At 53.3% G+C, this 27,453-nt stretch overlaps 1 protein-coding gene across 18 annotated transcripts; it reads right to left on the bottom strand.

Moving 5' to 3' along the window:
* Window positions 1–1,556: 1,556 nt before the first annotated feature.
* PAX6 (paired box 6) lies at window positions 1,557–27,203 on the bottom strand. 18 transcript variants are annotated; one of them, XM_037402969.1, is made up of 15 exons: window positions 27,072–27,203; window positions 22,867–22,979; window positions 20,250–20,392; window positions 16,775–16,851; window positions 16,385–16,439; window positions 13,592–13,722; window positions 12,652–12,693; window positions 12,343–12,558; window positions 11,586–11,751; window positions 7,169–7,327; window positions 6,279–6,361; window positions 5,860–6,010; window positions 5,619–5,734; window positions 3,401–3,551; window positions 1,557–2,543 (listed from the first exon to the last, which is right to left on the bottom strand). In XM_037402969.1, exons 5-15 carry the CDS (start codon window positions 16,392–16,394, stop codon window positions 2,458–2,460), a joined length of 1,311 nt encoding a protein of 436 aa, XP_037258866.1. In that variant the 5' UTR covers window positions 16,395–16,439; window positions 16,775–16,851; window positions 20,250–20,392; window positions 22,867–22,979; window positions 27,072–27,203; the 3' UTR covers window positions 1,557–2,457. The 18 variants fall into 18 exon arrangements, with proteins under 18 accessions (XP_037258866.1, XP_037258872.1, XP_037258877.1 ...); XM_037402975.1 differs by having other exon boundaries at window positions 5,619–5,716; XM_037402980.1 differs by having other exon boundaries at window positions 5,619–5,716; window positions 12,544–12,558.
* Between the last annotated feature and the right edge of the window lie 250 nt (window positions 27,204–27,453).

The following is a 27,453-nucleotide window of genomic DNA, read 5'->3' as shown; positions in this document are numbered from 1 at the left end:
CTGGTTGAGCAGAAGTTGGCATTTAGATAACAAACTACATTAGTAGGTATAAACACATTAAGTGGCTGTATAAATGCTGCTTTTGTACCTGTAATTAATTGTTCCCAGAATCGATTTAACTATGCGAGAAGGGACCTGCCTATTGTGGTGTTTAATACGATCTATCTGTATCTTACAAACTTCGAATGTCCCTGTGCATGTCTGATAAAAATATCTATAAATTAAAAAAAAAAAATAATCCATGCTTCATTAACATTTGCTAATCGATGGCTTCCAGGTAATTAAAACTACTTAATGCTGTTATAACAAATATACTTACAACTGACCAGTATCAATTAAAAAGGAAGATTTTAATCTAATCTTTTTTGCACATTTTTGCTTGGTTTGGGCTCTTGATTTTGTTATCTGTTTGTCTCGTGCTTTGAGCAAAGCTGCTCTTTGTCCCTAAAGGATTCAGAGTTTACGTGCATTTAATCTCATCTGCAGCGTTGCAGCTACCTCAGCACCGCAACTCTGCTACTCCAAGTTTACAGTGAAGCGTTATCTGTGGTGACAAATATGCCAAAAGGGAAACATACCCAGCCTAGATAGTATCTTTGCTTTACAAAGGCTGCTTGTGATGCCTGTGCTTTGACTCAAAACTCCCCGTGCATTGGCTTTTTAATCATGAGATCCCTTTTTCAGCACAGCATCACAAGTAACAACTGCACCACAATGAGCCAGCTTCATAGATATGGGAATGTTTAGATTTCCCTGCCAGTGACTAAAGGCCTTTAGCTTTCACTAGCCAGTCCCAGCTCGCATTGTTGTTGCCTGTTGATTTGTCTTCTCTCATTATTCCTTGACATGCAGCTCTCCACCCACGCCCACACTAACAACCCTCACACAAAGCGCATTGAGGTATTAACCAGGTTACAAGTTCAATGGAAAATTACACTAAGATTATGCTGTGTGGCAATATAAAGGGATGGTATTCACTCTCCCCAAAGAGCTTGTTAAAAACACAGCTGGTTTGTGGTTTTTCTTTTTCTTTTTAAGCATCCTAACAAAACAATTTTTAGCAGTCAGACATGTATATTTGTGTGTATATGTGTCTATACCTACTTTATGTATAATTACAACAGATAGACACGGGCATGCATCGCGTCTCCACCACGGACTGGCACTATGCAAACTCCCCGCTGGAAATTCTGCTGGATTCTGGAGTTCATTTAGAGCGTCCCCAGAAACCCAAGCTAAATAAACAACCTCCTCCTGCTCTCAGCTGCAATTAGATACATGAACCTATCTTCTTTTTGTTAGCCCAAATTACAGGCTAGTGGAAGGGCTGAAAGTCTATAAAAACTTAAGAATCCCTCCTGATTGAAAACTCAAAATAAATTCAAAATAAAACTTAATGAGATTAACCTAACACAGTAACAAAATTTGCAACACCACACTATAAGGTTAAAAAGAAAATAGTATAATAAAGGAAATACAAAGGCTTTGGCATGGTTTTTACAATCAACAATGGTTAATTTTGATATGTAGTTGTGAACAACTTCAAAACACTTAAGTTTAAAACTCTTGCAAGCACTTTTAATTGATTAGGAATGAATTCTAGATGCACAAAAATGATTGGACTGTGAACAGTAGTACAACTATATCTAAGAACAATTAACTCTTTCCGACCAAAAAGAAACGTATGATGCATGAAAATGTGTATAAAACATCTATAGAATATTCTTGTCAAATATAAATGAAATTAACTTTATTATAGAAATCATTCTGGGAGATTTCTAGGGAAGACAAATACTTACATTTCGACATAAAACAAATCGGATTATATCGAAGACACAATCTACCTTTTATCTATCAAACTCTTTTCTTCATCGAAGTTCTCTCTTTACCCCTGTTTGCACATAGCTTCAGCCGTTAACAACCTTTGGAAATACCAACAGATATTTTTCTTACATAAATCTAGTGCGTATTGTTCCAGGTTTAATTATATGCAATGGAATGATACAAACTTGGAACAGCAATCCATAATCTATGAACAGATTGGTAGAAGTATTCGATATATCTTGATAAAACTCTTAAATTCGTGGCAAAGCTTGTTGATCATGGCTTCTTTTTTTTTCCTTTTCTTTTTTTTTTTTTAAACAACTTCATGACCAACACAGATCAAACATCCATCCAGTCTACATTGTTCTTTTTTTTTTTTCATTATAACATACAAATGCCCATTTACAAATAATACACCAAAATGAATAAAAGTTTGGATACCAAAATGAAGATTTGTTCCAACTGATATAATGCCTTCAGTGTACAAAGGTCCGTGTGAAAGTCTTTTCCATGTGTTATAGCATAGGGCACAGTTGCAGTACAGAAGTACTCTGAGAGCCATTCTTCCTTTATAAAATACTGCTGAACATCCAACTGTTGTCCATATAGTCATTTACAGAATTAACACATGTTTTACTGTAATCTTGGCCAGTATTGAGACATATCAGGTTCACTGCCAGGAACTTGAACTGGAACTGACACTCCAGGGGAAATGAGACCTGAAAATTGAGGGGGAAAATGGATATTTTAGTTTTTCTATACATAGCACAATTTTTTGCTTTATAGTTTCATATATTTGTGCTTGTGTTCTGGTATTAAAGCTTGCCATCTACCAGCCTGCAGAGTCAGGTGGTGAGGTGGGTATATTTTAAAAAACTGTGCACATCTCACTGATTTGTTGTTATAAATAAACTGTCATGCTTTGAGATAAATGCCAGAGCTTCGGCTCGTTTGTATCAGTTGGGAATTCAGCCCAAAATACACTAAGCATTTCTATTCTTTTAAAATGTGTCCGGCTTGCTCCTGCTTACACTGACACTTACCCTTTTATACGCTGTTTTGCCTTCTTATGCATAGGTTAATATTTCTACAGGTTACCTGCCTTCTCAAGAACTTCAAATCGTTAGCAAAAAATAGCCTCTGACAACAGACACGGTAAAAACACCCCCAGTCCTGCAAACACTTTCACGTACACTGAACGTGATGGGTGTGGGTATCGCTGCTGAAATCTAACAGTGAAATAAATGCTGCTTTAGAAATCAAGTATACAGAGAAGATTTAGCAGGATGGGGGCCTCACTGAAGAGCTTTCCACTGTAGCGCTATTCAAGCGACACCTCTGTTAATCAGCTGTCTTTCATCTACCCCTCCAGTGGCAGCTTAAAAATCAGACTTTCTGCTCTAGCCCGCAAGGTTACACATTTTCATCTTCCGCCTGATTCAGCAGCTACTAAACCCGACAGAGACCTCTCCCAGCATTGGGGAGAATTCTCCCGGCAAATACATGGGAAAAACCTGATGGCTGGAGCAAGGAAGCCACGCTGGCAGAAGGGCAGGGGGAGTACGAGGCCACTCACCTGTGGAAGTGGTGCCAGAGGTGCCCATCGGCTGGCTGTTCATGTGTGTCTGCATGTGAGGAGGGGTGTATGTATCATAGCTCCGTCCATTCACCGATGGACTGGTGGGCAGCATGCAAGAGTAGGAGGAGGTCTGGCTGGGTACCGGGGGCTATGGGAGCAGAGGATGAAAGAGCGTTAAGTATCGGCCAAGGTAAACACAGCGTTATGCTCTTCTGGACGGATGTGCCAGCCCTCAGAAGCAGCGTGTGCAAGCCAAAACCAGCTTCGGTTTCAAATTCTGGGACCTAGATGTAAAGCCCTATGTAGGAGCTCAACCAAGAAGCCTCTTCCCAGAGGTTTTTTGGTCCACAGAAACAGCGTGGACAGTCCCCGGCACCTTTTCAAACACACTTGGTGAGCAGATCCCTACATCTAACGATGGTGTTACCTACCTAAGCCAAGGAACCAAAGCCTGAACGCTGCCCTTGTTTGTACCTGGGCAGAAGAAAGATGTCTCATGCCATTTGCAGCCAGAGACAGGGCTGGCATCTCATCTCACATTTGGTGGTGTAACTAAAAACTGTTAGGGGTGTAACTAGAAATTACTCCGCTGAGGCACACGGACTGGTCCTGCATCTGCAGGCATGTTGTACGTGCACATGTAAGTGTGGGGTTGGGGTGACCCAGGTTCTGAAGGGGGATCAACGTGCACGTTGCGCGTTGATCCCCCTTCAGAACCTGGGTCACCCCAAACCCACACATACATGTGTGGCAATCCCCTGTCAGAGCCACAGTCACAGCAAACCCCTGCCAGCAGCATCCCAGGAGATCAGACATTTGCCTAAACTCCAGTCCCTAAAACCCTATCTGCTGGGGGGGAGAGCAGCTGGAGGCAGAGGGTGCCAGGGAGGCACCAAGCAGGAGCATCTCCCACTCCAGGGTGCTGATGCGGCCCCAACACAGGGAGGCAACAGGGGAGCAGGAACCGGGATGAGTAATTCCCACTCCAAGTGCATGAGCCTCAACGAGTCCACACGTGTTTCCTCTGTCAGCACTTCCCCGACAGACACCGTCTCGAAAAATGCAAACAGCCTCGCTTACTGAGCACACACGCTGTGCTCTAGGAGAACCAGCAACGCGCCGTGCATCCACAGGGAGATGCCAACTGTTCAGCTGCCAGATCTCCCACTCTGACATCGCGTGGCCATCCTCCCGTGGTGGCCACATAGGCAGGACTTTCCAGAGCGGCTCACACATGCCAGGTCCCTGGCCCAGGTGCCCGGCAGCAGTGGATCAGGGGCCTCCTGCTTTCCCAAGGGTCCCCCTCCCACGTCAGCCTTTTGATCTTTTGTCATCTGCTACCGGGAACGGCGCCGCCAGCCTCCAACGTCACGAAATAGCGACCTAGCCACGTCATTTCTTTCTGCGAACTTGCGAGACTCTAACTTTATTTGGTTAATTTTGGTTCAGCAATTAGTAACATCGTAATTGCCACGGCGGAGGAGTCAGGCTCTCTAATCTGCTCGCCTGTCTCTAGCAGTGGTCAATGCTGTGTGCCTCAGACAAAGCTGTAAAACTCCCGTAATTGGCCAGCACCTTCCTAGGCCAACCCCACCATTAAAAAAGGAGGAATTTTGCATCTGAAAGGTCTATAGAAACAGACCCCAAAGGAATAGATTTCTTCCTAACCCAGCTGGTGATCAGCTAATGCTTTCAGGCATGAGGATTGACAGCTCTTGCAATTCTGGCTTAGCTGGCATAACCACTGATGCTAATCACATCCTTCCCTCTCTCAGGTGTTCCTGATGTGCCGCCACCACATTACCTACACGGGGAAGGATGGATCCCTCTGGCAGCTTATTCAGGCAGCAATTTCCACAATACCGCATCAGTGAGTTCCATAGGTTAACCATGGGGTTGGTTGTTTTTTTTCCTGAAAAGAGTTTTTTCATCCCAGAACTGCTGCCTTGTAAATTTGAGGACCTTTGTCTTTTAAAATTCGGAAAAAGCACTTGTTGAGCACCAGGTCTTACAGCACCCTTCCCCTTGTGACCCTCTCACATAGGGCATCTTTTCAGATGCCAGGGAAGCCTTTGGTGCCAGGTTCCCTGCAGCGTGGTGTGGGTCTGTAACCCCCTGTCCCACAGAGAAAGGGCCCCCACCCATGCTGCTGCACCCCCCAGGGGCCACTGGGTCCCGAGAGAGCATCATGCCGTGGTGGCAGCGCCAGACTTACTTGCATAGGCAGGTTGTTGGCCATGGTGAAGCTAGGCATGGGCGGCAGCGCGCTGTACGTGTTTGTGAGCGCTGTGTCCGTTCTGCCCAACATGGAACCTGATGTGAAAGAGGAAACTATAATAGAATAGACAGATAGATGAACACATTAGTTTAACCGCAGTTACAATGGGCGATACAGTCTCAGAGTCTCATTTTTTCCCCAAGAGGATGGATGAATGTGAGTGGGTTGGTGGCATTACCGGGGGTCGTTGGTTGCGGGATCGGCTGGTAAACACTTGTGCTGAAACTACTACTGATGGGAATGTGGCTGGGAGTGTTGCTGGCTTGTCTTCGCTGGTTCCTCAGCTTCTCTTCCCTTCTCCACTTGGCCCTTCTATTAGAAAACCACACCTGGAAACAGAGTGTTTGACAGATGTGAGTGACCCTACAAGGACTAGAGGTGTGGGGCTCCCCCCCGCCACCCCAGGCAGTGCTGATAGAAAGCTGGCTCACAGCACGGCAAAGCAGCATGCAAAAGCAAACCCCAGCTGTTGTAATTTTCCTGAAGGGGGAGATGGACAAATACCCGATCATAAATAGGGGCTGCCCTGTGCTCCAAGAAGCCAGGAATAGTAACCGTAAAAATAAGAACAGTTATAATTGCACAGCAATTCAGTACCTGTATTCTTGCCTCAGGCAGGTCTATTTTAGCAGCTAGTCTCTCTCTCGCAAACACATCGGGATAGTGGGTCCTCTCAAATTCTGCAGAAAGAAATATTGTTGCATTAGTTGCATGGAGTTAATGTGGCTGACCGTAAAATGCAAGTTGCTTCTGCACTGCCTATGCTCTGACTGCTCTTAACAAACATTGCTGTAAAGGCAAAGCTGAGCTGTGTGTGTGTGGTGTGTTGGGAAGGAGGACGCCTTGCCTGCTGGGGAGTATCGCTAAGGGGGCAGGCAGGCTTGGGTGCAACGCTGCATCTTTCAAGCAGCAGTGAGGGCTTCTGCCTCCACTGAGGGGGTCCCCAAGGCAGCTCTGACCCTGTCACCAAGAAGCAAAATGGCACGTCCCTAAATAACAGCAGAAAATAAGAACAAAGATCTGCAGCGGGTCAGAGGCGAGGTGCGCCCAGGCCGGTCAGGGAAAAGGGCACCTGCTCCCAGCCCGGGGCTGCAGCAGCGCTGGGGATGGGCAGTGAGCGTGGGGGCAGGCACGGGGGGCTGTGCCAGCCCCAGCTGCCTGCCCTCGCATGGCGACATGGCACAGGTGGCAGGAGGAGGTTTATCTCCCCGAGAGGAGCCCAGGGTGTAACATTGATGTTTCGGTATGATCTGTGCCTTGAGTATGTTCCCTTTGAAAACCTTTTAACAGCTTCTCGGTGGATGCCACAGCCATCGATGAATATTTGGAGCTCAGTGAATAAAAGAGGACGGAGAGCGCCACGGACTTAAAATAACATACATATATATACAGGGCACATGAATACCGTGCTTCCGCTCAGCTCTTAATATAGCCAGGGCACATTTTGCTTTCCTCTCCTGCTTCACCCGTAGGAAAATGTCATTCACCTTTCTCCAGGGCTTCGATTTGCTCTTGGGTAAAGGATGTCCTATTTCTCTGCAGCTTCCTTTTCAGCTGGAGTCTCATTTGGGCCTCGTCTGAATCTTCTCCATTAGAGCTGATGGAGTTAGTGTTTTCCCCTCCTCCCTCCTGTTGCGGACAGCCATCTGTGGAACCGAGAGTGGAAAAGTGAAACGCAGGTACCCTTGTTTTAAGATCCCTATCAGAGAAAGAAGGCAACTAGGGACAAGTTCAGCCATGTTTGCTGATACCCTCCCTTAAAAACCTCTCGGGTATCGAAGCGACACCACGCTAATGACACGGGTATCACAGAAACATTTCGGTTTCCAGTGTTATGATAAACATTGGAGATGAGGAATTCCGATCACCTGGTCTTAATTTCATTTTGTTTTCCCTCTGGAATAAAACCTGCATAAAAATACTTTTCCCCTGAAAGTGATTCTTTCCATGAATCGCTGCTGAAGTGCCATGGCAGTCTCCTCTGCCTGCTGCATTTATTTACCTATTGCTATATTTAAAATAGCAATGTTCAGTATTTCAGATTATCTATAATCATTAATTCCTATCTAATCAATTAGATGTTGATAGGTTTGCAGAAAATGCTATTAAGAAACCAAACCAAGCTTGTAATCTTTTTTAAAAAATATTTATCCAGTTTTTATTTGAATTCTGCACAGTCAATTTCATTTTAAAGGTTGTGAATTTAGAAGTGCCTGCATTGTTCTGCAGTTTTATTCAACTATTGTATGAGTGTGCATTGCCTTGACACCTATTACTGAGCACAGCTGTAATTATATCATCACCAAGAACAGGCTATAATTGCTGAAAATGGAATTTTATATTTAGATAAAAGGACTGTCCATTCTTTGTAATGTGTTGCACCAGAGAAAAGTAAGATTTCTTTTAAAATTTTAACATGTAATTTTAAAAGAAATAGTAGCGAGTTCGCTAACTAGCTAAATATGCTATTCTGCAGCTGAACGTTTGGCATATCATTGAAGTGGTACGTTTTTAATTAGGGCATTTCCACCACTTTTAATGTAATTTCTGTCATTAAACAGGGGAAAGTTTCATTGTGCCCCGCTTGCAGGCGGCGGCGGGGAGGCAGCCCGGGCCCGGCGGGGCTGGACGGGGACCCCCGGGCGCCGCGGCCCGAGGGCACGGGCGCTGCCGCCGAGGCGGAGAAGTCCTTGTCCCCGACATTAGCTCTCCCTCTCCTTTCAAAGCATATTTTTCCAGGCGTTTTGATGTCGCATAAAGGGGGAGACGGGATGGGGGAACGCATGGGCTGCTTATGCTAATTCTCTTGAAAAGTTACGGCAAAAATAAATAGCGACACTCCCGCTACATCCTTTAAATATTGTGGGAAATCAACTTTAAAGTAATATCATTTATAATCGGCGAACAATGGCCCCGGCCTTCAAAGCTCGGGGGGAATTGTGACAGGATCTGGTGGGACCCTTTCAACCACTTTGAAATGTTTTAAAACCCGAACTTTCTCCCCCATTTAAACACGGGGATTCAGCGGCCGCGGTGACCATATGGGCGGCCGCAGCCCCATTGAGGCGGCCGGCGGCGGGTGAATAGCGGGGGGGGCCGCCTTTCAGGGCACACAAAGCCGCCGGGCCCGCCGAGGGCCGCCGCGCCGGGGCAGCCGCCCTGCCAAGCGCCGGTGGCAGCGCCGGGGGCCGCGCCCGCCCGCCGCGGGGCCGCCGTAACCTCCGCCACCGCCCCCATCCATCACTGTCCGCACGGAGCGGCCCGGGGGGCTGCCCCCGCGGGGCCGGGGCTCCCAGCGCCTGCCTCTGCCGGGGAGCCCAGGGCACCCCGGGGCCGCTCCCCGGGCCACCACCCCGATTTCCCAACTGCTGCAGCCGCGGGTGCTCGCAGCCTCCTCGCTGCGCTCCGCGCTTCCCCCCCCCATCCAGCCGAAAGTTTCACCTAAACTCGCCTATCACCATTTAAAACCCCGGCGACGGACAACTGAGATACTTCTTTTTAGAAAACATCCCCCCCCCCCCCTTTTTTTTTTTATTTTAAAAGCCCCTAAAAGAAGCGATCTCAATAGGGCTGTTCCACCTTCCAGACCTAATCCGTAAGAAAGCGAGTGAATGTCCGTCCCTATTATCCTATAGCCAGACCATCTGACGCTGGGTATAGGATTTGTTTCCTGGAAAAAAAAAAAAAAAAAAAAAAAAAAAAAAAAAAAAAAGGGGGGGGGGGGAAGACGCTGGGAAATAAAATCATTCCTTAGTTTCTTAGTGTCTTAATCAGTGAGGCGGAAAACAAGCAAAAAAAGATAGCAAACCAATTGCGGCACCTCTCAGCTATAGAGCTGGGATCAAAACATTGTAGCATCTGTTGAAAGAGAAAGTGTCTAAATCCTATAGAAGGCTTTAGTCTTATAAGAGAAGGGGGGGGGGGGGGGGGGGGAAGATAAGAAACAGTGTCTCGGTGATCCCTAAAACCACTAAATCACTGGAGAATTTCTCCCGGATAGAGATGTCTCTTTTTGTTCTGTCAGCCCTCATGTATCCATTATTTTATTCACTGCTGCATGGCGTTTATCAGATTGAGACCATATTTGTACCCCTCTGAGACCTAACCTCGCCTTATGCTTTTTGAGTAATGGACTCTTAAAATCCAGTAACATACCCCTGCAAGGGAAAAACATTAGAGGGAGCATGAATATTCCAGAGGAAATCCATTTTATTAATTTTAATTTTGCGATGCGGATGTTCTAAGTGCCTGCCTGCCTCCCCCTCGCCTCTCCTGGCTCCGCACCCCCGCACCTCCGGCCCCGCCGCTCCGCACCGCGCTATCCCGGCTGCGCTGTGGGAGGGGGGCTCCCGGGGTCCTCCCGCCCCTGCGGAAACTGCGCTCACCCCCACGCCACGGGAAGGGATCACCACAAGCCCCCAGCAGCTCCACCGACACCTCCCCCACCTCCCCCGGGCACAGGCGCCTCCGCCGCAGCGCCGGCCTCCCGGCCCCAGGTGTGCCCGCACCGCACCGCGCGGAGCCGGGCCCGGGGGCAGCGCCCTGCGGCGGGGCGGCCAGGCAGGGGGGCGCCCCACATTTCTCTATTAACGCCTTTTCTGACAAAAAAAAAAAAAAAAAACCAAATACAACCGGCGGGAACGGAGAGCGCCCAGGTCGTTTGGAGCCGCACGGGCGGAAAGTGCGCACCGCTCCGCGGTGCGGCCCTCGGGTGCGAGGCGGAGAGGGAAGGACGGGGAGCCCCGGGGCCGCTGGCCCGGGGCAGGGGTGCGGGCAACGGGGCAGGGCAGCCCCCTCCCGGCCCCGAGCGCCGCAGGTAGGGGCGAGCCGGCGGGCGGCTGTCGGCGGGAGCCGTCCCGGCTCCGAGGGGGGACATCGGGCAAAACAAAATTTTAAAAAAACCAAACAACACAACAACAAAAAACACCAAAGTGGGGGTGGGGGGAAGCGAGGGCTCCGCTCTATCTTTCTAGTGTCCTTCATAGATTGTTTTCTTCTCTTAAAACTGACATGTCTAATTGGCAAGCGGTGCCATATCGTGTCCAGAGGTCTCCTGTGGAACATTTCTACAGCTGTCTCCTTCAACTAGACGCTTATTCATGTCGCCTTAATGAGAAACAAAACGATCTCTAATGAGCAATTACATAGCGACAGAATTGTTCCCATAACAAATTCTTGCGTGTGACAGAAACATCCTTTGTACCAGATATTCCGCACAGTTACCGATTTTTTTTTCCTTGCGGGGTGAAAACAAAAAGCAGGTTGTTGTATATAGACACCTCTTCTAAAGGACTGACCACAGCCAGGGAGAGCCGAGCCTCAACAGAGCCCGTATTCAAAAAAAAGCCATTAACCATCTTAAGTATGTAACGTAACATCCCATTATCCTTCATATTATCCCCTTGTCATTCCTACAACAAATACCTATTAATCTTCAGGATAAACAGTTTCCTATATTTACAAAGTTGTTTCGGGTCCATTGAGGAGCAGCTATAATCAGCCCTACGGAGATAGCTACCGATCTCCCCGGCTCCGCGGAGCCCGGCGCGGGCAGGCGGCCCGGGCGGGTGCGGGAGACCCGGTTACCGGGCTGCTGGGCGAGGTTACGGACCAGCCCCGGAGCCCGCCCGGCCGCCGGCACCGCGGCGCAGCGGACGCGGCTTTGACAGCGGCTGCGCCCGGGCTGCCCTGCCCACCGCCGGACCGGGGCCGGGGGCCCGCTGCCCGCAGTCGCCCCGGGAGGCGGCCCGGGGGACGCCCTCCGCCCCGCTGTCCCGAGGAACCTGCCCACCGCCCGTCGGGGAGCGGGCGAGGGTCACCCGCGTCGAGGCCGCCTCTGCCAGGCGAGGCCGAGCCGAGCCGGGCCGCCCCGGGCCGGGGAGCGGCGGCCGGGCTTTCCCTTACCTTGGGCGGGCTGCCCGGGTACCGAGGTGCCGGGGTACCAGCCGGGCCGGGTGCCCCAGGTCCCCGTCTGCCCGTTCAGCATCCTTAGCTTGTCGTACATCCCGTCGGCACCCATCTGTTGCTTTTCGCTAGCCAGGTTGCGTAGGACTCTGTTTATCGACGACACCTGGAAGGCAAAGGACAGGAAAGGCAATGGTAGTGCGGTAACCCGCTCGCCGCCAGCCACCCGCGCAGCCCCCGCGCCCCTCTGCGCCCCCTGCGCGCTGCGGGCAGCTCGACCTGGGCGCAAGTCAGGGGTTCCCCGAGCGCCGGTTGCGCGCTGCGGCCGGCCCGCACCGCCGTGTCCCAGCCGCCCCGACTCGCGTACTGCTGGTGGTGGTGCAAACAAACAAACAAACCACGGGGGGGGGGGGGGGGTGGCAGAAAAAAAAAAAAAAAAGAAAAAAGAAAAAAAAAGGAAAGAAAGAAAAAAACACCCCAAACCCAACCCTGCAAAACCAGAGTGATGGCTTTGACTGATGCTCGCAGTCCTAAGGCGCCAGGCGCAGGGGTGACCCGCATTTTTTTTTTTTATTTTTTTTCCCTCCTTAAAGGCATTTGTCAGATTCTGTATGAAAAAATGCGTCTGACCCTGCCACATGCAAATGATGTGAACCTGCTATCCTCTCATCTGATACCAAAACAAAGGAAGCAGAGGCTCGCTAGGGCTACCCAGCATTGTAAACGGCACACAGGAAGGTTTTTTTCATGAACTTACACTGGGTATATTATCGTTGGTACAGACCCCCTCTGATAGTAATCTGTCTCGAATCTCCCACGCAAAGATGGAGGGGCACTCTCGTTTATACTGCGCTATTTTGCTTACAACTTCTGGAGTCGCTACTCTCGGTTTACTACCTCCGATTGCCCTGGGTCTGATGGAGCCAGTTTCGTAATACCTGCCCAAAATTTTACTCACACATCCATTCGACACCTGGATAGGGAAGCGGACAGAAAATCACATTATTAATAATTTCAAGACAAAAATAAAATTGTTTAAGTATGCATTAAACAATGACAAGCTTACGTTTTGATTGTCCAGCACTTGGACTTTTGCATCTGCATGGGTCTATAACACAAAAATATACCTTAAATGGTATGAGAACTTACTTAGAGAGTCTTTTTTTTTTCTTTAAAAAAAAAAATTACATTCGTGGCCCTACCCTCTACAAAAGTGATACTTTAAAAACATTTGGAAGAAAAAAAAAAATCTGGTCAAAACGTAATTCTTTCAGTATCAATGTTAATATACGCCTTTAATGCGAACAATAGCTAAGTCAGGCTAGTCTCCATCGTCCTCACTGCTCTCAGAAGAGTATTTGCGGGGGACAGGGTGAGTGAGGGTTATCCAGACCTACACTTACAAAGTACCCCTGAGCTGCGCCAGATCGCGTTAGAGTCCGTAAAGACAGATTCCGGGCTAAAACAGCGTGGCTTTGAGGGGGGGTGGGTTTGTTTTAATTTATTTTCCCCCTTTCTCTCTCTCTCTCTTCCCTCCCCCCCCCCTCTTTTTTGTTCCTTTTTGAAGAAAAAAAAAAGTAAAAATAATTTAAAAAAAGGCAGTAAGCCACGCCAAATGCATACAGATCTTACAAAATCATAAGTAAATACGGGAGGGGGGGAGGAGGGAAGGAAAGGAAACTGAAATTATGCCGAGCCGTATAATTCAGTTTATTACAGCGAACTAACTGTAACGACAGTGCAGGTTACCACCGGATGGAAATAAAGGGGAGCGAAAAAAGAAAAAAAAATTTAAAATATTTTTAAAGGTAGATAGATATATACGCGTCGAAAGGTCTATTTGCAGCACCAATCAAGCGGCTGGATGGTTTTATTAGGCTGGAAGGCGGGTGGTGGTGGCGGTGAGGGTGGGAGGGTGGGTGGGTGTGGGGGGTAGCGCCCGGGCGGCCAGCGGTGGGCACAGCGGCTCTGGAGCGGAGCGAGGACGGGGGCGCCGCCGCCTTCACCTGCAGGATCCGGGAGATGTCGCAGGGCCGGGCGCCGCTGTGAGCGAGTTCCACGATCTTCTGCCGCGTGGAGTCGGGCAGCGGCCTCCCGTTGACGAACACCCCGCCGAGCTGGTTCACGCCGCTGTGACCTGCGGGAAGCACAGCGCCCACCATAGCACCCTCCGCTCCCGCCCCGCGCAGCCACCGAGCGCCGCTCCGCGCCCCGCCGCACAGCACCGCCGCTCCGAGGGCACCGCGCCCGGCCCCGCCGCGCCCCAGCCCGCCGCTCCCCGCCTGCGAGCCCCCAGCCCCAGCAATGTTCCGGGCTGGATCGCCGTGGGTAGCTTCCTTCCCTTTTTTTTTTTTTTTTTTTTTTTAAATCCTTCCTCCCCACCAAAAGAAAAAAAAAAAAAACAACCGCAACCCCAACCCCACCAAGCCTGCCTGCATCCGCACCGCCGAGCGCGCCTCGCCACAAGCAAGGCGAGGGGCTGCCTCGCCAGTGCCCGACCTGAAGCTCCAGGCTTTGGAGGTCTCCCTGGAGAAGCTCCGCGCTACGCGTCTCCGCTCTCCTCTCTTTGGAGCCTCCTGATAAATTGACTCCAAGAGCCCAGGCTTCTTAGCAATAAATAAGCTCCAAATATAGAAGAGGGGGAAAATATGATGAGCCTCTCTGACATTTGTCTTTAAAATAAAACTAGCTGCACGTCAAGTTTGAGCTTAATTTCTGGAAATAGGCGGAAGTCGCCCCAGATCATGCATGGAAGGCTAATTGAAAAGATCAGTTGGAGCACTTGTGGCAGGCGTGTCACTTTATGACAGTACTCTGCTTTTGAAAATTGCATCGTCACGACAAATAGTAGCATGATAAAACGACCCTTTCTGTCCGCATTTGGATATCACTCAGACTAGATTGAACTCTACTCGCTCTCCCTCCGAGGGAGGCTGCGGTTTGAGGTAGCCGGGGGCTCTGCGCGGACACAACCGAGGGGGCGCGCTCCCCGCGCAATGGATTCAAAGTGACATCGGGGCTGGGGAATTTGCCGCCCCGGCCCAGCAGCGCGGCCGGCGCCGCGACCTGCGCTTCCCACCGCGGGGAGAGGAGCCCCGCGTCCCTCCCCGCCTGCGCCCCGGGGGCGGTGGGCTGCGGCCCGGCTCGGGGCGGCGGGGAGCGGCCGGGGGGCGCAGTGCCTCGGTGCTCCCCCCCCCCGCTCCAACTCCCCCGCCCCGTCCCCAGCCCTCGCCCCCCCTTCCCGGCCTCGTGAATGCGTGCGGGGAGCCCATTTCGGGGGCGGGGGGACACACGCTCGCCGACATAAAAAATGGCAGCGGGGAAAGCAGAATCAAAGTTTCACTTAAAAGGTTAAGCCTTAATCATTATATAATTTCCCTGGAGAGCGGTGTAGATCTCGCCCAGTGGCAATGATTATGCGCCTTGTATTCTATTGCTAGTCATCTAATAGGAAAACATATGGTGTCAATTTGGATGCTCTGCACCATATACACCCAGGAGTTATTAACACAAAGCCTGAAGAGCCCGCCGCGACCTTTAAACAAAATAAAGGCTTCACCCGAATGATATCTTTTCTGCGTTTTGCAGTGGCGATCCCAAACGGCCGAGTGCAGGCATCCCCCATTACCATAAACCCCCGGCACGCCACGGCCAAGGGCAGCCGCCGCCGCCCCGCCAGGCGCAGGTGATGCCCTCCCCGGGCTGCTGGGGCTCGGTTTTATCTCGGGATAAATGAAAATACATCGCACGGACACGCACGCAGAGGCCCCGGAAAAAAAAAAAAAAAAAAAAAAAAGAAGAAGAAAAAAAAAAGAGAAGGGAAAAAAAAACCCAAACCAGCCAAGACCAACAAAACCACCAACAAAAAGCCAGCTCCACCCGAGGTTTCCTGAGAAACCCCCAAAACCTGTGTTTTTCCAGATGCTTCTCACACGGGGACACAACTTCTTCACCGGTTCAGCGGGGGGATGATAAAGGGGTCCCGGAGCCGTGCATCCCCGGCGACGTCCGGGAGAAGCACGGGGTGGGGGCCCACCGCCTCGCGCAAGGGCCGCACAACTCGGCCTGCGCTCCTCGCAGCTGCTGCCCCGCGCAAGATAAGCGCGCCCGCGGGGCCCCAGCGTGGAGCCCACCCCACGGAAGATCCGCGTCCCGAGGAGATGGGGCCTGCTCATGGCTGGCTGGGACCTCACCCCCGGTCCCTCCCGACCTCCGCGCAGCCCCTTGCGCCGGAGCGCAGGGAGAGGCCGCTCCTCGCCGGCCACCGCGCCCGACCCCGCTCCCCTGCGCTCCCGCGTTGGGCGAGTGCCTTCCCCTCCGAAAGCCGCGCAGGCCCCTCGGCCAGGTCTTAAACGACGTCAGCAATAACAACAACAAAAAGGCCAAAAAATATTAATAATCCACAAAATACATCAGCAGCACCGGGAAGCAAATAAACTCAGGAGGTGGCGGGGAACTGCACCTAGCGCGGAGCGGCTGCTCCCTGCCCAGCTCCCTCTGCGGAGCAGGGAGGACACACGGCAGGGCCTGGGCCACGTACCAGGCGAGCCCCGTCGGCCCCGCAGCCGTGACAGCCCTCCCGGCCCCGTCCACGCCGCCCCCGACGGGACCCGCGCCTCGACGGGGCGGGCGGCGCTCCCGGCCGCGCAGGGGCCACCGCGCCCGGCGGAGCCGCCCCCCCACACCCCCCCCTCCGCCCCGGAGCGGGCCCTCGGCCCCAGGCTGCCTGCCCGCTCCTGCGCGCCCGCGGCCGCCCCCGCCTGCCCTCCGCGGCCGCGAAGGGGCGCGGAGTCACTTACTGTTCTGCATGTTGGGCTGATAGAGCAGTATCCCACGGGGCTCGCCTATAGCAGTCTATCAGTGATAAAATAGGCGTTAATCAGGGGAGGTAGTGCACACCGTTAAGCTGCAGAGAGGCTAATATCTCACAGGCTTACTTTGTTATCCTTAGGCGTCTTCCCCCGATTAGCTTAAGGATTTGGGGGCTTTAATACCTCAGGGCAAAAAATGTACATATGCATCCCTAACACGCGAAAAAAATTAAGAAAAGCAACCCGCCAAGTGGTTTCTCGTTTTAATTGCATGCAGGTGGCGTATTGCCTCGTCGTTAATGCCCTTCGCTGAGGTGGTGTATTAAGTGGAGTGACAACAATCACAAAGAGAGTCCGAAGTCATGTTTTTAAACTTGCCTGAAAGCGGGGTGGACTGTCCTCTCATACAATTTAGGGACTCGCACATCTGCGTGTCACTAGTTAAAGTCTTCCCTCTAGGACAAAGCAGAAGAAGTACATTAAAAAGTGCGGAGCGACGCCGGGAAGGTGTGTGCTGTGCGGGGCGCGGAGCAGAGCGGGGCGGGCGGCGCTGCGCTGCGCGGGGGCTGCGCGGGCACCGGCGGAGGCGGGGGGGGGGGGTCTGTGTGTGTGTGCTCGGCCGGCTGTCCTGCCTGCTGGGAGCGGGGCTCCATTTTTACCTCCGGGTATTTTCTCGAGTTATTTTTTTTCCCCCCCCGCCCTTTCCCCGCGGCACTAGCAACTTTTTCTCCCCCAAACTCCCCGTCTTGTGATTAACTTCTTTTTTGGTCTTTAGATCTTCCCCTTTTTCACTGTACTGTGACACACGCTGTCTACCTCGCCTCACTGCTTTAAAAAGTAAGAACAGGAGGGGGTGAGAACTGTTAAACAAAGCCTACAGAAAGCGAACAATGGCCTCCATTCTGCTCCTCTACCCAAACCCCGAGTGCAGAAACCCAGGCTCCTTAACCGGCCGCGCAGCTTCCCAACTCAACGGACCAACAACCCTCCAACTTACAAAGAGCAGAGAAACAAGCCCCTTCTCCCTTCATTAGTGCCTGCCTTGACCCAGCGCCTGGACAGTCCCCAGCGCCTTTTTCTCTTCCCCCCCCCCCCACCCCGCTCCCTCCCTCCTTCCCCTGCTCCCTCCCTCCTTCCCCTGCTCCCTCTCTCCTCCTCTCGCCACCTTCCCTCCCTCCTCCCCCCCCCGGGCCACTTATTTATTTATTTATGCGTCCCCATGTATTTATTCGAAATCGTCGCGGGTGAAAATGGAAAAGTAATTTCTCGTTATAAATATCTGGCGGTAATTGTGTTACTGGTGCGAGTTGTTAGGGGTTGTAAAAAGATACAACAGCTCAGTGGGGTGCTCAATTGGGGAGGGACAATTACAATAAAGAGCCCATTCAAGGGGGTTGCTAAAAAAAAGGAGGTAAAATAATGAAATAGTCGCAGCCTTCATTTTCTCTCCCTTTTTTTTCGCCTAAAAATACTCATTCTCTTTCTTTTGCGCCTATAATGAATATTAATTTTACTCTTCCTGCATATGATGGAGAATTCAAAGAGGCACGTTTCCCCATTCAGGACTAGCCACGGTATAATTTATTAAGTAGCTTTTAGTAATCTTAAATCCATAAAAATAAACATCAAACAAGTACTTTCTCGCAGCATGAAGACTTTAGCTGGTAAATATTTACTGCTCTTTGGAGAGCTACCTGATTAGCAACAGAGCAAGCTACACTGTACTTCAATGGAGACGTGGCGATATCTCCTTCAGCTGAGCTGAACGTGAAGCCATCCCTTTAATACACCGAACACGTCTGCATAGACACACACCGAAAGGGAAACCCACTTCTCCAGACACAATTTCCTCACATATTTCACGCACAACTCGTAAACGTGGGGCCTACGGGGTTAAAGAAGCCATCCAGCAAGCCACCATTACAATTCCAGCCCTCAGCTCTGCCAACACGGACCTCAGAAATGAGAATGAGTGGATTTAAAAGAAAGGGGGGGGATGGAAAAAAAAAAAAAAAAAAAAGAGAGGGAGAAAAGGAGCGGGGGGAAAGCCACGAAACAAAAGCAAAGCAAACCCTAAACACAGCCGAAAGCATTTTACAATAGAGGGCGAGGGCAGGCGAGTGCTGCAGCAAGGTGAGGGGAAGCGAGGGGGCTGCTGGGCTGCTCTCCACCACCCCCCGGCCCAGCCCGGCCCGGCCCGGCCCGGCCGCCCCCGCCGGCCCCGCAGCCACACGATCGCAAACTCGCCCCTCTCCTGCCGTAACCCGCACCCGCTGCTCCCCGCAGGGACCTGCGGACCCGCACGGCTCCCCAGCCAGGAGGGGAATGTTTGTCCTAATAGGCCCGGCCTAAGCTGCCAGTCGGTTTTTAATCTCGAAATTTTGCTATCATCTGACGGCGGATAGCTTCCCCCCCCTCTCTCCCGGTGAAACCGCAATTAGACATTAAGATGACAAACTTTCGCATTCTCGGGGCAAATGAGAGAAAGATAAAAACGAATCGGTTCACTATTAGGCGTTGGAAAAGGTCAGCAGCTATAAACATTTATTGTCAAGGGCCACTTTTATCATTTTATGTCCCTAAAATGGAGAAGATGCAGTCACTTTTCGTCTCTAGGACGTTGCTGTCTTTTTCCAAAACGGCCTCTGCCAGGTACATTTAATCATTCGAGAAAGTTTGTTTTTAAACTTTCCAGAAATTATTCCTGCCCTGCGCGTCCATGTAACACCTCCGTGCAAAGCGTTACAAGGTTAAATTCAAATCCAGATTTTTTTTTCCAATTGCACTTGCGAGGGAAAAAGGAATCAAGTTTATTGTTGTGCTTCCCAGGAGCAAATGAGTAATTTTTTTTTTCCTTCCCTACAGCGAAGAGTTTGCAACTTCTTAAAAAAAAAAAAGGCTTTGCTATACTGGGGGCATCGCAGGGCTGGGGGATCAAAGGGGTGATGAAGTGGCTCTTGCAAAAATAAGCGAGGTTAGTTCTTTTTTAAAGAAAAAAAATTTTTTTGCAGCATCTCGATTTAAAAAGGCAGGAAAAGAGCTGCCCGAGCGGGGAGCGGGGCGCGCCCGGCGCGGCGGAGGAACAGGGCGGTGCGGGGCGCCCGGCGGGGCCCGCGCTGCGCGGTGCGGGCGGCTCCGCGCCCCCGGCGCTTCTCCCGCGCCGGAGCTGGGAAAGTTGCCGGCACTAGGGACAAGTTGGGAGGATCCCCGGGTGGCTGATTAAAGCTGACAGCCCTTCAGCTCCGCTCAGCTCCCCGCCTGTACCGCGCCTGGGAGCTGACTTGGCCTAGGATGTGACTATATTTTTTTAATTCCCACACACACTCCCACACGCAACTCTCTCGGCTACTCGCTCCCTCTTTTTCCCCCACCACCACGGGTGATCCTCGGCTAACCGACACCGCGGGAGCACAAAGCAGAAGCCGCGGACGCCCCCCCCGCCCCGGGGTAGCGAGGCGCCGCTCCCCTCCCTCCCACGCGGCGTGGCGTGGGGCCGGAGCCCGCGTTGGGTCCCGCCGCCCCGGCGAGCTGGGGTACCGGCAGCACCGGCAGCACGGGCACCGGCGCTTGTGGTCTCCCTGCCCAGCCAACGCTGCGTGGGAATTACTGCTGCTGGTGTTGGCAGTGGTTTCCGAGTCAGATGCTTTAGCTTTTCCAGAGGACACGGGCTCATGTGAAAGGCAGAAAGTTTGTGAGCTCCTGGGCTGGAAAGTTCCCTGGGAAGCTCTCCGGAATGCAAATGGGAATATGAGAGAGAGAGAGTGAGAGAGAGAGAGAGGAGGGGAGAGAGCGAGCCCTGCCTAAATATTAAAATGCAAGGAGGGAGAAGTTGGGACAAGAAATGAGCACTCACCTTTATGAGGCATCCTGTCTTGTTGTCAAAGCTCCTGTCAATAGTTTAAGAGCGCACTGATTTGAAATGATGGTGCTTTAAAAAGAGTTGCCAGCAAAATAGTTTTTCTCCACTGAAGCTGCTGGTTGTATGATCTTGAATTCCTGGGAAGGAGACAGAGATTGACAATAAAATGGGCTGTCAGTGACTGGAGAGCGAGAGATAAAAGAGTGTGTGAGTGAAGTGGGGAGAGAGAGACAGAGCACACCTATGCTGATTGGTGATGGTTCAAGTGTATTAATGTATGTGTGCCTTGGTCTCTGCCTCGCCTCCACTGCTCTTCACTGGCCCATTAGCAAAGCCTGACCTCTGTCATCATCTTCCAGCAAAACACTTCCTCCCTGCGCCTGAACCAGAGCGGGAAATGCGGCCGAGCCGGGGCCGCCGTTCAAACCCACTAATCACTCCACAACATGCAAATGCTCCGCTCGCTCCCACACGAAATATTGCCGTATGCAAAGCGCCGCCAGCGCCTCCCCGCCGCCGATTGGCCGCCCGCCGCCCGGCCCGGCTCAATTGGCCCAGCCGTTTGAATATGAATGCGCTGGGCCCGGCTCCCGGCTCCGCGCTCCGGCTCCGCGCCCGCCGCCCGCCCCGGCCCCGCGCTCCGCCGCCGCCGCGCCCGGCCTCCCCCCGCGCCGCCGCCGAGCCGGGGACCGGCGCGTTCTCAGGTCGGGACGGGGGAGGGGGCCGGGCGGGGGGGGAGGGGGGGGCTGCGGCGGGGAAAGGGCGGGGGGGGGGGGAGGGAGGTCAATTTGCATTTAAACAGTTCGCTCCGGTCCGACAATGGAGATAAGGGGAAAATAACATTCAAATGGTAAAGACATAAATATTTGGGAGACAGGCGCTTTGTGAGGGCCGGGGTCCCCAGGCCGGCAGCCCCCCTTCCCCGCTCCAGCGCCGGGGAGCGGGAGGCGCTGCCCGGCCGGCAAAGAGCAGAGCAAATACACCATTTACTTTGTGCATTGAGGGCTCTTGTGAAAGGCCCTGAAGAGTCCTTTACCAAACACTCACACAAACTTCTCCCACGTGCCATTTGTTGACTAAGGGCTGCAGGGCTGGTTTGGGCTTTTTCTTTTTTTTCGTGTTGTTGTCGGGGTTTTTTTCCTTTTTCTTCTTTTTTTTTTTTTAAGACACATGGAGGCGGGGGGGCCCGGCAGGCTGCGGCGGGCGCTGGGCAGCGCCGCTGCTTTGTGCTCGACGGCTGAAGGGGCTTCCCCCCCCCCCCCATCCCCCCCCGCCTTTCGTAAAGGGACCCCCTTCACTGGCTGCCAGAAACTCAAGGGGGAAAGTAAGTAAATGACTTTGCTGCTCTGACCACACACCACAAGTACATTTGTTGAATGCCGGACTATTAAGACACACCTCAGTAAACTCTAAAGCAACCCCTCAGCGCATGCATTTAAGGTTACACTGGGAGCACCAGTCCGAGCTCAGGGTGTCCCAATCGGTTATGGCGAGTGGTCCGGGGGAGAGGGGAGGGGGGGGTCTGCACAGGGGAAAGAAAAAAAAAAAAAAAAAAAAAAGTCTCGGGGAAAAGAAAGGGAAGAGGGAGAAGAGACAGGAAAAAGAAATTCCAAGAGCCACCGCGAAAAGTGGAGAGTATGAACGCGCAAAGCATAAAATGAAGTCGTAGCCGCATACACTTGACTTCTCTTGACATGTGAAAAGTGCTAAAAGTCAAAGCTCATCAATAAAGTATCTTGAAATTGAATAAGAGCCCTGACAACCATTGCATTCTTAAATAAAGTACAATGAGGAGACAAACGACTCTGCCAAGGAGTTTGCATGTGAGTGAAAGGGCGCCTCAATGGGAGCAGGATAATGGGCTGCCCGGCCGTCATGCACTGTCATCCCCGGTCCCGCCGAGAAGCTGCCGCAGCTCCCCAATGGCACAAAATGGGCTCTCCGGAGGCCGCTGCCTACCCCTCCGCCGCGGCTCCCTTGCCCCGACGCCGGGGTGCGGCGGTGGGCGCCCCGCTCCGGCCCGGTGGGCAGCTCCCGGGGGTCAGGGGCCGTGGCGGGCAGGCTCCCCCCGGCCCTCCCCCGAGGCCGGCACCGGCCGAGCCAGGCCCATCGGCGGTGGTTGCGGGCGGGGAGAGCCCGGCGCTGCTGCCCCAGGACCGGCGGCCCCACCTGCCGCAGCCCGGGACTGGGGCCGCTCCCCCCGCCCTGGCCAGGCCTGAGCCGACCTGCGGGTTTGGTTTTTTTGGGGTATTTTTTCCTTCCCCGAGTCATGCATATTTACAGAAACGGAGCCGAATATCGCCATGGACGTACGGGAGCATTGGGGTGTGATGGGATCTCCCCGGAAGGTAAGGCAGGGCAGAGGGGGGGCACCCCGGCCGTGGGGCACCCCAAGGGAGCTCTGCCACAGCTGGGGGCTCGGCCAGCAGCCCCCTCCCCCCGGCAGCCCCCCCTTTCCCCGCGCTCCCTCATCTCCTCCTCTCCAAAACTTCCCAAAGTACAGGCAGCCGCCAGGTCACCCTCCCCGCCGCCAAACATCACTTCGGGGGCGCCCAGATCTTTCAGAGCGACAAAAGAGAACCGAAAAGAAGGGCCAAGGGAAAATACGCACCAGTGTCCCGCTGGCCAGCCCCCGCGGCGGGTGGCGACCAGCCGTCCCGCGCCGCAGCCCGCCTGCGCTCCTACTTGCCGCTGGCCAGGGCCGGCCGCCCCGCCGCACGCATCCTGCAGGCGAGAGAGAGAGGCTGCGGTTTGTCAGCTCGCACCATCTCGGAGGCTCCAAAGGGACTTTAAAAGTTGGGATCTAGTCCTTTTGCTGGAGTCAGTCGTGACCGTGGGTTTTAATTTTTTTTTTTCTCCTCCTGATTTTTTTTCCCGTTGCACTCCCTCTCTAGCAAATGAGCGATTTATTTTTTAACTCTCATTCACGGGGCGTTAAAGGGGGAAAAGACAGAAACCACTTTGTCCGAAATTGCAGGCAAATATCATTTTTACAAGCTCTCAATTAGCCACCCCTTGGATTAGCACCTTCTTACGCCTCCTCGCCAGAATAAAGCAGCCGTAATCTTGTTGCTATTTTCCCCTCGGGCGCAGCGGGCTTTGTGTTCCCTCCCCCCCCAAAAACTTTTCACGCCCCCCCCAGCCGAAAAAAAAAATACCCGGGCAGGGAGGGAAGGGGAGGGCAGGGGTGAAGGCGGTGACGTCACGGGGGGGGGGGGCGGTGGAGCGGGAGCCCCGAGCGAAAGTTGAGAGGAAGAAAGAGCAGCGGGGCGGGCCGCCGGGGCCGCGCGTGGCGTCGCGCGCGCGTGGGCGCGCGCAGGGTGGGCGCGCGCGCCCGTGCGCGGGGCCGTGCGGGGCCGCCCGCCCCGTCGCGTCCCGCCGAGCCGGGTCCGTCCCGCCGCCGAGCCCCGCGAGGTCCGGCCCGGCTCCGCGCCGCCATTTTACCTCCGCCCGCGGTGGCGGGCGCGGAGGGGCTGTGCGGGACCGGCCCCGGACCGGCCCCACGGCCGCCGCCGCCCCTGGCCCGGTTGCCCCTCGGCCGCCCCGCGGGGGACCGGGCAGCCCGGCCGGCCCTGGCTGCCGCCTCCTGGCCCCCGGCCCCCAGCCCCAGCCTTCCGCGGCGGCGGTGCCCGACGGGGAAGCGGGACCTGCCGGGGCTGCCGTGCCTGGATACCTCCGAGGGAAGCGCTGGCTTTTCTTTTCCTTTTTTTTTTTTTTTTTTCCTAGCAGCTTTCCAGCCGCCGCTCGCCCTTCCGAGCAGGCTGCCGCCCTCCTGGCCCGCTCGGCCTGTTTTTCCTTTTTCCTCTATTTTTTTTCTGGTGGGTTTTTTTTTGTTTGTTTGACTGTTTGTTGGGTTTTTTTTAGGAAGGTGATTTTTTGACTTTTAAAACTGCTCCGCTCGCCTTTTTAATTAGGCGAGAGGAGCAGCAGCGCCGTGAGGTGCTCGGCGTTCCCCTCTCCCCAAAGCCCTGCCCTCCTGCCCGCGCAGACCGCCCCCCCGACGGCTGAGGGCTGCGCCGGCGGCACCCGCGCCCGCCCAAGCTGAGCCGTGAGACCCCGCGGCCCCGGCCCTGGCTCTCGGCATGGACCTAGGCACCCTTTGAAGATTGCTACTTTAAAATCCGCACAGGATTATTGTAACTAGCATTTTTCTGCATCTGTTTTTTCTCTTCCCCCCCCCGCCTTTTTTTTTTTTTTTAACTATTCCAAACAATAAGAAAAAAGAAATGGGCATAATAATAATTAAAAAAAAGTAAAAAAAAAAAAAAAAGGTAAGTAACTATTATATATGGCAAGGCTTTTTGTTTGTTTGTTTTTCCTGATTAAAATAATTTTCACTTTTTTACATGATCTCGTGTCTGGGTATTGATTTGTGTTAAACAGCAGCTTTTGCTTCCCTTTCGTATTTTGTTAGGTGCTGAAAGCAGAAAGTGCTGAGTTAGAGACTCCAGTATCGTCTCGTTGTATTAATATCTGGGCTGCAAACTACCTTTTTTAATACCCATAAAAATGCTTAAAGTCCTCTTGTCCAGTTCGGTCTAAAACTGAAGAGATACACAAATCCTGACGTCTTAGACTACAATGCTTTTGCCTTCAGGACACTTAATGCCTATTTGTATATGTAGAGACAGTGTTTGAAACCTATAATGCACAGGACACTGAGTTAAGTGGAGCTTTTCTAGTTTATAAACAATCTGCAGAAAGTTTGGAATCGATTTAACCTCTTTTATGTTGGCCTTTTGCATAAGGCACAGCTTTGTGTGGCAGGATAAAAAAAGGCTTTCTGGACCCTGCCGAAGTCGCTCTGAAACTGGAAGGCGAATATACATCTTTCTGTACGAGAAAGCCTTTGATTTTATATATATGTGTGTGTGTGTGTGTGTGAAATGTGTCATGCCACCGGCCCCGCTCGAAAAGCCTTCAGAAAAGAAGGGGGGTGATGGTGGTGGAAGCTTAGCGCATCCTGACGGGCTTTTTAAATGCTATTGATTGGGACAAGCTGTTCAAAACCCCAGTAACAGTTAATCTGCCTGTTAATCAAGCCACTAAGGAGCTCAATGCGAGTTTTATTAGCAACTGGAGAACACAGGCAGCAGAAAGGATCAAAAGCCTACACCCCTGATATTTGTAAAACCAGCCTTTCCCAAAAATATATTTTCAATTACAGAGTAATTCGGGGCTTATCAGGGCTCGCTCACAGCCCCGCGCAGATGGTTCCGCAGGCGCTGCCAGTGCCACAAAACCAAAGGCACCAGCACCGAGGTGCGGGCTCAAAATAACGCAGTTAAAGCGGGGGGGTGGGGGATGGGGTGGTGTGGTGTGGTGTTGGGGGTGTGTGTGTCCCGCTCTCGCCTCTGCCCCACCTGGGGCTCTCCTGGCCTCTCGAATTAGCAGCAAAACCTAAATTTGGCAAACCACGAGGAACCGATAGAGAAACTCCTCGGCTTCACGTCAGCTGCATTATTAAGCTGAGGGGTCGAGGGCTCTTTTTCTTTTAGCTGGCATATTTGATTTATCGCGGCAAGTTTGCAGGGTACGTTTCCCGCTGCCCATCCTTTTGGTGGAGCCGCTCATTTAATTCCTAAAAAGAAAAAAGGTTTAAATCGCAGGATTCGTAATTTGGAGAGCCTGAAAGTTGCATTTTAATTAATTTAATGACCAGAAATATTATTATATCGACTAAAATCAACATTTGATCTTGTCATTTTTAATGCAAACCGATTGCTTTATATGTCAGCGAGATATGCATATAAAAGACTATCTGGTCAGAGGTAATTATGTCACAGCTTTTTCTCGGCATGACAGCTGGATAAACACCATCTCCAATAAACATCTCTAATTAGGGAGGAGGATCTGAGATAGATGGTGTTTGATTTATTACTGAAGGAGAATGTCCATTTACCGTTATATTTTAGCGAAGCATCACGGGGAGCGTTCCTGCTAACGCACCGTCAGGAGTATTTGGAGATGCTCGAGGACAGGTGAGCGGTGTTTTAGATTTTACGCTGTTATTTTGTTTCGTGCTATTTCGGAGGAAGAGCGACCTTTCCAGGGGATCCCTCTCTCCCACGGACGCCCTCATTTAGCAGAGGCACCCAGCGCTGGAGGGGCGAGCTTGAGTTTAGGGGCCGAGAGGCAGTGGCTTCTCGGCTACCGGACCTTCCCCAGCCCGAGCGGGGCGACCGAGCCTCCGCGGCGACCGACGAGTCCCCGGCCTTACCAAGAGAAGAGCGGCCGGGACGCGGCCCCCGACGACAACCCGCCTCCCCACCGCCAGCCCGCCTTTCCGCGCCCCTCCGCGGGGGCGTGCGGGCCTGCCGCGCCCGACCCGCCGTGCCCCGCTCCCGCCCCGTCCAGGCAACCCGCGGGGCCGCGGCCCGAGCCGGCAGCCGGCTGTTCCAGGGCCCGGGGGGGCGGGGAGCGGGCCCCCCCAACGGGCGCGGTAACCTGCGGCTGCCCCCGCCACCTGGGATGGGTACCGGCGCGGGAGGGGGCCCGGGTCACGGGGCGGGGGGTACGGGAGCGGAGGGGGCGGCATCGCCCGCGCAGAGAGGGAAGTTTGGGAAGCGGCTCGCACCACTGGCCGCCCCCGCCGCCCCCTCCGACGGGTGGGCAGCGGCCGGAACTGCTCCCTCCCCCCGCGCCCCCCCCCCCCACCTGTTGTGCGCGGCTGCAGCCCTCTCCCCTCGCCTTGCCCCCACGGGGTGGGGGTGCCCGGGGTCGGGGTGTCCGGCCCCTCCCGTCGGGCGGGCGGCAGGGAGCGGCCCCGCGTCGGGGCGAGCGGTCGGGGGCTCGAGGGGCGTGCGGCGCCGTTACCTGTCAGCGGGCGCGGAGGGCCGGGGCGCGGCGGTCCCGCGGCCGGGAGGAGGCACCTGGCGGCTCCGGTCGCCAATTTCCACGCAAGAACCTGCCACACAGTTTAAATGTCAATGACAGCAAAAGAGGGGTGCTGCCTTTGCACTAACTTTCCCTTAATATCCACGCCAGCGCCTCCCCCATTGGCTGGGCCGCCCTGGTGACGTCACGGCGGACAGTCGTTAGCTAATGAGACATTTTAGGCGACACGAGCGCGGCCGGCGCGAGCCTGGACACCGCCCGCCCCGACGGCGGGCACGGCCCGGCACGGCTCCACCCGGGCTGCGCTCCGGGGCCGGGCCGCGGGTCGGGGCTGCCCCGGGGGCTCCTCCCGCTGCTCTGC

This window comes from Falco rusticolus, chromosome 10, assembly GCF_015220075.1.
Source record: "Falco rusticolus isolate bFalRus1 chromosome 10, bFalRus1.pri, whole genome shotgun sequence".
Taxonomy (NCBI): Eukaryota; Metazoa; Chordata; class Aves; order Falconiformes; family Falconidae; genus Falco; species Falco rusticolus.
Note: the sequence above shows the minus strand (reverse complement) of the source record. Positions and strands in the feature narration are given on the sequence as shown.